The 8,122-nt window shown below is 33.6% G+C and overlaps 1 protein-coding gene across 1 annotated transcript; it reads left to right on the top strand.

Moving 5' to 3' along the window:
• The first annotated feature begins 1,575 nt into the window (after positions 1 to 1,575).
• Positions 1,576 to 5,094, top strand: LOC120147229 (stem-specific protein TSJT1-like). The gene is made up of 5 exons (XM_039160670.1): positions 1,576 to 1,842; positions 3,342 to 3,582; positions 3,948 to 4,068; positions 4,170 to 4,279; positions 4,894 to 5,094. Exons 1-5 carry the CDS (start codon positions 1,640 to 1,642, stop codon positions 4,927 to 4,929), a joined length of 711 nt encoding a protein of 236 aa, XP_039016601.1. The 5' UTR covers positions 1,576 to 1,639; the 3' UTR covers positions 4,930 to 5,094.
• Positions 5,095 to 8,122: the final 3,028 nt, after the last annotated feature.

Below are 8,122 nucleotides of genomic sequence, written 5' to 3'. Positions count from 1 at the left end.
TTCATCATTTCAAGCCCACCGATATACCTTGAACATCATCCACCCTAGCTTATCTCTTTTGAAGCCTTCACTTACTTTGCAGGTTGTTTACTTCATTCCTATATCCACAATCAAACGTAGTCTACACTATATCATGAATGATTTTCCTCTTAAAAATTCTTAATAGATTCTTAAGTCATGTAAGTACCATGATAGGTCTAATAGTATGTTGGGTTATATAGTGTTTGTTGTTGTTGATCGAAAAAACCAAGCACATCAAAGTGATTTTGAGAAGATGATAGAAAGTTGGGTTGATTTCTTTGATCTTGTAGGTTAATTTTGATGGATTCTTTAAGTCAGAAAGTAGTCACGCTCACTACACCAATTGGTGATGGTAAAATGTGGTTATAATGTCTTTTAATGATTCATCCCTTCTAGTTTGAGCGGAAAGCCGCAACCAATTGTTTAATTGGGTTGATGAAGATATACAATGTGGTGAGAGATATCCAAAAAGAATCAGAGTTCAACCCCTTACTATAGCCATGTGTGTTGGTTTTTATATTGGTCTTTAGTGTTGATGTCAGGCTCAGGGTTATGATGACTACTCGTAAGTTGACAAGAAAAATGAATATGATTGTCTGATAGTATATTTGACTTTAATATATCACATGGGTTAGTCAGTTTTCATGTTAAAAGATTATAAGCATCCAAAAGATACGAGACTCTAAAAACTTCAATTGACGAAGAAATTAATCTAAATACCTAACTGACATAGAATTGACAACAAATATGTGACTTATAATAGTATGTTTTTTAAATTGTTCAACCATACTTTTTTAATATCCTGACGTGATTACAAGACAATATATGATCATAATTTTTTTAAATTATTGACAACGTATACACATACTGCAGACGTAACTGATCGAACCCAAGACTTTAAGAGAAAATAATACTCTATTTAATCACCGAAATCACTCAATAAATTGATTTAATTATTTTTAATAATAATAATAAATACTTAAATATATATAAAAAAAACTTAAAATCTTGGATCATGCATTTTCTAGATTTTCTAAAGTTGTCAAAGACATCAACTACATTTTTATTTTAAAACGTTTTAATAAGCCCGAAATCAATAAATGAATTGAATTTTGTAATAATTGATGGATATTTTTCATTCATAAAATTACTATTTAATAAAAAATTAACGAATTTAAGAACATATTTGTGACACTACTTTATCTTTTTCCCCTAATAAACTACGTATTATTAGTAAATGTTTTTCCCCCTTAATCATAATCGAAACAAGCAGCTTGCCTAGGAATGGACCCCACGACCCTCGTTCCGGTACGTCAGCATCTCAGCTAAGAAATCATCGCCGATGGTGCGGGACCCACCGTCACGTGCCACGTTATCCTTTTGGACTATTCATATATCCCCCCCCCATTTTGTTAGTCACAAAACGACAGAAGAAAGTGAGGAAACCATAAAAAAGAATCACCGATACAGATTTACGAAACTGCCCTCGTCAGATATATTTTTTCACTATAAATGGAATTGCTGCCCCCTGTATTTTTCCATTCCTATATTCGAACTCTTATTCGACAAGCTTTTATTTATCTTTTTACAAGCTCTCTTTTTTTTTGGGAGAGGAAAAATGTTGGGAGTATTTAGCAGTGAGATAGTGTCCCCACCGGACGAGTTGGTGGCGGCCGGTTGCCGTACTCCGTCCCCTAAGATATCGGCGGCCGCTCTGGTGAAACGGTTCCTGGAGACGAACTCCTCCGGTGTGTCCATGCAGATCGGAGATCATGCTCAATTCGCTTATTCACACCATAACGAGTCCCCTTTTCAGCCCAGGTAAATTAATAGTTACGTGATATGGGCTGTGCTGGATCTCTCTCGTTGAAGTAAAATTTAATAGAAATTATTCGAACTTAAAACTTTAATTTGAATAGTAGTTTCAAATCATACGAGCCGAGGAATTTCTGTGATTAGTTCGATCAGACAAGTTAAAGATTTTTGGCTGATGATTGTTTCGATGATAAATCACATAGACTGAAAAAGGTGAGAGGCGAAGAAATAAATAACGTGACCTTTTTTCCTTTTTTGATTTAAAAGAAATAATAATCAGATAAAGGTTCGAATCTCAGATGAGATTGAAGATTAATATTTTTATCTAAAAATAAATAGTCTGAAAACTTAATTAGTGCTTGTAGTTGAAGTGATTTTTAAAAATCTAACACTCAATCTATCGCGTTTTCTTAAAATTTTAGAAACAACAAATTAAATATAGTATTATATTCTACTCGGCAAAATAGCTGAATAAATGATTGGGGAGCAATATAATTCAATTCGAGGGTTATTTCTTTATGTAAGGTGAATTATTCTAATTCAGAAATTAATATGGTGGATGTCTTATGTAGTAAAATCATTTTTTTACAATCCTATATAGACGAGAAATTTGATTCTACTTATATAGGTGGGATAAAATAATTTATAAAAAATATATTTATAATAATTTAATTTAATGATTTTAATTTTTAAAAGAAATTATTATGAATTATATTATATTATTTTGAATAATAATATGTTATATTAAAATTTTAATCATTTTATTTAAAATATTTATTATTTTTTAAAACTCATGTATTTTTTTCTTATCAGTTATCACTAACTTTTGATAAAGTATACTTCAATTATTACATGGTGTATTAGTTGGGCTATCCTTTTATAACCCAGCTTTTGAGGTCAGTCCATTTCTGTGAATAAAGCTACCATAATGTATAGGTTGGACCCATGTTTGTCTCCATACCCTTCATTGAGTTTTGTCCTTGGATTTTCCACATCATTATCCCTATTTATTATATTTTTATTTTATAATCATATTTAATGCATTTTATTTCGTATCATAATTATGGTTTTCAAAGTTTTTGGTTTTCCTTTTTTATTTACTCAGAAATTAGTTTAGGTGATTCCTTGTTAATTAAAAAAAATGAAATTCCACAAGATTTTGAATTTTAGCATATTCAATCTTTATATTTATCTATATATTACACTTTGATATTTTATATTATTCAGGGAGGGATGGGCTTGTGTTCTATGATAGGGGATAATTTATAAAATTTTAAAGTTGAAAATATATTATTAATAAAAAATATCTAAAATATATGATAATTTAATTTTTTTAGTGAAAGTCACCTTAATCGAATTATGTTATTGAGGTTTGTATTTGTTGTAATGTTAATGTCAAAACAAATATAAATAAACTCATGTGGCACCACATGAAATATAACATATTTTGTTGTTGATCTGAAGTTGTATGATTGGTAATTATTGGTTATTGAACCATGGCACAGATCATTTGCTGTGAAAGATGAAATCTTCTGCATGTTTGAGGGCACCCTTGATAACTTGGGGAGTTTGAAGCAGCAATATGGGCTTGCAAAGTCAGCAAATGAGGTGATATTGGTTATTGAAGCTTACAAGGCTCTTCGGGACAGAGCGCCTTACCCTCCAAATCATGTGGTTGGCCATCTGATTGGGAGCTTTGCTTTCATTGTCTTTGACAAGTCCACATCCACTTTGTTTGTGGCTTCTGTAAGTCCACTTCTCTTACATCTCTACGATATTTGTATCTGACACTCTATCCAACACATAAATATGTAAATAAATCTCCAAAAAGTTTAGAAATATCTGTTCATACTTTGGGATGAAATTTTGTCAAATTATCATAAATATATATATATATATATTAAATATTTTCTATTGATAATTTATTTTCATTCTTAATTTTTTTTAAGTTGACTCACCTAATATAAAATCTTGCGTCGGTGTAAGTTCATACATGTATTATAAGTCTCACCTACTCTTATCATAGATAAGACTAACACAAGCCTCATCTACTTGATCTTAAATATTATGGTTGGTGTGTAACAACAAATGAGGTGGTATGATAATGACAGGATCAATTTGGTAAGGTTCCTCTCTATTGGGGAATCACTGCCGACGGATATGTGGCCTTTGCTGATAATGCTGAATTGCTTAAAGGTGCCTGTGGCAAATCTCTTGCTTCTTTCCCTCAAGGTGGATTCCTTTAAAACACTTTGCACCTTTATTTTTATTATCATCATTATCCTGTTGATTTGTTAACTTCAAACTCACAAGCTTCATATTCATCTCTACAGGCTGTTTCTACTCCACAGCAATTGGGGAAATAAGAAGCTATGAGAATCCCAAGAACAAGATAACTGCTGTTCCTGCTGAAGAAGAGGAGATATGGGGTGCTACATTTAAGGTAACATAATTTTTTACTTTGTTTCTTTAATGAATTTGGAGTCAGTAACATATATATATATACTGTATCTATTTGTTGGTGAGAAATGGTTTTTGTTTGTGGTCCCATTGTCCATTTCAACCAGGCTGTAAAGAATCACTTAAAACTCCGTTATCTTTCATTTATCAATTTAGGGGTGAGTATTCGATCGAGTCAAGTCCAAAAAATTTGAATAGAGTTGGTGAGTTTTATTTTAGAATTCAAACTTTATTTAAAAAAAATTATAGTCGACTTCTTTCAGTTTTTGTTTAAATTTAGTTGTAATTTTTTATAATGTTATGGTACAATTTGATTCTAAATTTAAATGGTTTTCTATAATTATATACATATATTTCTTCATATTTTTCATATGTGATCTACATATATCTTTTAGAATTGAAGGATCTATCTGAAACTTGAAAATCAATCCACTAATTACTAAAACTTTCGAGTTATTTGAGTTTTATTTCATAACTCAAATTTGAATTTTTTTTCCGAGATGAACTTACAAGTTGAGCCAAGTCGAGTCGAAAGCTTCGAGTTTTGCTCACCCCTATCGATCATTATTGCTTATGTTTGGTGACGTTGGATTTTAGGTGGAGGGACCAGCCGTTGTAGCTGCCACAGAGTAGCTCTTTCCCCTTAGTGTCTAAAGCTATGGATCCATGGAAGTTTATGTTAAAGCAAATGGATCAGCCTCCATGTGAATACCAATAGTGTTGACTATTTGTAGAATGAAAAAAAGGGGGAGGATGACTGTTTGCTTATGAGAAATGGATCAGTATATGTTGTTCTTATCTAGCTTTGTTCTAGTTTCCTTCTTTGTACATCTTGTCAACTTCAACTTCTAGTTTAATAAAGAACTTGTTTGAGCTTCCCAAATTTGGCACCTGGTTTCACCATTTGTGTCTTGATTGTGTCTCTGGAATTTGATTTTGACAGTCCTCTGTATCTTCACCCTTCTGATACACCGGATACTATGCCGGTTTCGCATCAGTTAACAGGGGCTCAGACAGATTGTGGCGTCGCTCGTAGCGTATCGTGCTCCTTGCTATACGATCGGCTTTTACATGTTGATGGGACATCCAAAATCATGGTCGAACAGGACATCCAAAATCATGGCCGAACATTTACTCGTGATCGTTATAAATCAAACACGATAAGTATATATATATATGCAACCCGAATAGGCTCCACAACTATTATGTCCATAAATCATAGAATATACAACTCCTTATTCCCTCTTCAAAGTCGTCTTGAATTTATGTGAGGATTAGCTTTGAACCCACATCCAAGATATTTAATCTTCTAACATCATCTCCAAGATTAGTAATCTTTCATATAAATTTATAGTAGGGAATTTCTAGGCTTTGTGCCCTTTAAATTACCTCAAAAGCCCTTAAATTCATGCTCAAAACTTGATATCATGGCAGCTGGCAATGGTCCCAAATTATTAGCAGGGCAGGGGTTCACGTGACGTGCAATTGGACAACTAGTCCCATGACCTCATCTACTTTGTCTTGAAATACGTCCATAATTGTAAGAAAAACTTTTCATGGTAAAAAATTACTCACAATTATCATTATTAGTTCCTTTGGCCCTCGCTCTAAAATTGTCATGGCAAATAATTCTTTCCTCGATCGTTTCCCATCATATGCATAATCACAACCAACACACAACTCTTCTCATCAACAACATCAATTTTATCAAGAAAAAACTACCCGCAACAAAACTTTCCACCACATGTAATGAAATGCCCTAAATACAACTATATGCAACTAAAATGCTTATGACAATAACTTTTAGACAATCAATAACTTAAGTAAAAAGGCCCAAAATATAGTCCCCAAACTTAATCTATTGCTTGTCCTCCAACAATAAATAATGAGCAATAGAAAAATAAAATGCTATGGCGAAGTATAAATCAGGACAGTCAAGTGATCTAAATTTCATCCCTCATCAAAAAGTTTGGCTTCAACATGCTAGACTAATTGAGAAGTCAAGTACCTTTCCCTAGGTCAAAATCCTTTGTAAGTGTGTGTGTGTGATTATATCTAGTATATGCTTGACAAAATTAGAAAATCCCTAAGTTCTTTTGTTTTGCCAAGACATAAAATTATTAATTAATCAAAGAATTTACTCATATTTATTCAACACTTAAACTTTTACTTGTGATCGTTATAAATCAAACACGATAAGTATATATATATTGAACCCAAATAGGCTCCAAAACTATTACTATTATGTCCATAAATCATAGAATCAATTCCTTATTCCCTCTTCAAAGTCATCTTGAATTTATGTGAGGATTAGCTTTGAACCCACATCCAAGATATTTAATCTTCTAACATCATCTCCTAGATTAGTAATCTTTCATCTAAATTCACAGTAAACATGTAACAACCTGAATATTTACAAAATAGTATTTAATTGAAATTGGAGGTTAATTATGAAAATTGGCGAAAATTTGGGGACTAAATTGAAAGATTTTAAAACTTGGAGCTTGTTTTAGAGTTAAAGAAAATTCAGGGACTAAGCCCTGAATTTACCCAAAAAAGTTAGATAAGTTTGTGGTTATATGTTATATACGTGTGGTTTCTGTTTCAAAAAACAGAAAACCATACTCCCAAATTCCCTTCCCCCAACGCCGGTTTACGACTTAGATCCCGACGCCGTCTGAATTCCGATCGTCGTTTTGAAATCACCGTTGTGTTCATCATCGAGCGAGAAACAAACCCTTCAAATTAATTGAAGAAACGCTGCCAAACGTCGGAATTTCCAGTCAAAGTCTCGACGTTTTATTTAGCTCGATCACCGGGAAAATCTCAAATTCATCACCGATCGTTGCTCCGTTTACGACACCTTCTGCACCATCGTGTTCCTTGTGTCGTTGCGAGTCCGCCGGTGTCAACCTTGTTCGCCGTCGACGGCGCCGCGTGAGGAGGTGGAGCAGTCAAAGATTTGGCCGAGTTGAAATTCGAGCTCTCCGCCGTTCAAAAATTTGAACCGATCGTTGTAAGTATCTCGAAATCGCTCAAAATAATTTTTGGAAATTTTTCCGTAATTTTTAGACCCCCGGAGGTGGTCTCACGCGCCACACGCGCCGCCGCAGGGAGAGTGAGCAGCTGGAAAACCGGTTTCGACCGGTCTGACCCGACCCGACCCGACCGTTGACCTCATTTGACCGACCATTAAACGACCGTTAATCTTTTCCGAGTATACCTATTCTGATAGGTTTCGACGTCCCGAATCCATTTCCGAAGTCCGTTTCGTCAAATTCGAATCCGAAGGCCTCCAAATAGATAGTCAAAGTGGTTGACTTTGACTTTGATCAAGAATTTAAATTTTCGAAAAGTCATACTTTATGTTTTTCGACGTCCTGATTCCGATTCAGCAATCCGTTTGACCAAATTCAGACTCGAAATCCTCCAAATTGATAGTCAAACCTTGAAAATACTTATATACTTAAGAATTTTAGCTTTGAACAATTAAGTAAGATTTGGGGCTGATAAATTATTATTGTTTGAAGGTACAAGAGATGCTCCGGATCGTTCAACAACTCGACCCAGCTCTTCTAGATCAGTTAAACCATGTGTGCCAGTATTCACCCGTAAAACCCGTAAATTTTATGATTTTAGAGATTTATTTATGTTACCCATAAGTAATATAGGGTTATTATAAAATAGGTTCGAAAACTGTAGCAGAGCATGGTAAAACCAGCAATCAGTAGATCTACTATTTGAACCTATTATCGAGGTGTGTTCCCTAATTATTACTGAATTGTTTTATTGGTTTTAATATGAGGTACACTGAGTTCTTTGGTTA

Source organism: Hibiscus syriacus, unplaced genomic scaffold, assembly GCF_006381635.1.
Source record: "Hibiscus syriacus cultivar Baekdansim isolate YM2019G1 unplaced genomic scaffold, ASM638163v2 tig00002511_pilon, whole genome shotgun sequence".
Taxonomy (NCBI): Eukaryota; Viridiplantae; Streptophyta; class Magnoliopsida; order Malvales; family Malvaceae; genus Hibiscus; species Hibiscus syriacus.
The sequence above is the reverse complement of the archived record's forward strand: the minus strand, read 5'-3'. Positions and strand labels throughout refer to the sequence as shown.

Excerpts from the sequence above, each read along its gene's own strand:
- LOC120147229 (XM_039160670.1), top strand. The coding sequence starts at position 1,640 with ATGTTGGGAGTATTTAGCAGTGAGATAGTGTCCCCACCGGACGAGTTG. Across the intron at positions 3,583-3,947 it reads CCACTTTGTTTGTGGCTTCT|GATCAATTTGGTAAGGTTCC; the intron begins GTAAGTCCACTT and ends TGATAATGACAG. Across the intron at positions 4,069-4,169 it reads TCTTGCTTCTTTCCCTCAAG|GCTGTTTCTACTCCACAGCA; the intron begins GTGGATTCCTTT and ends TCATCTCTACAG.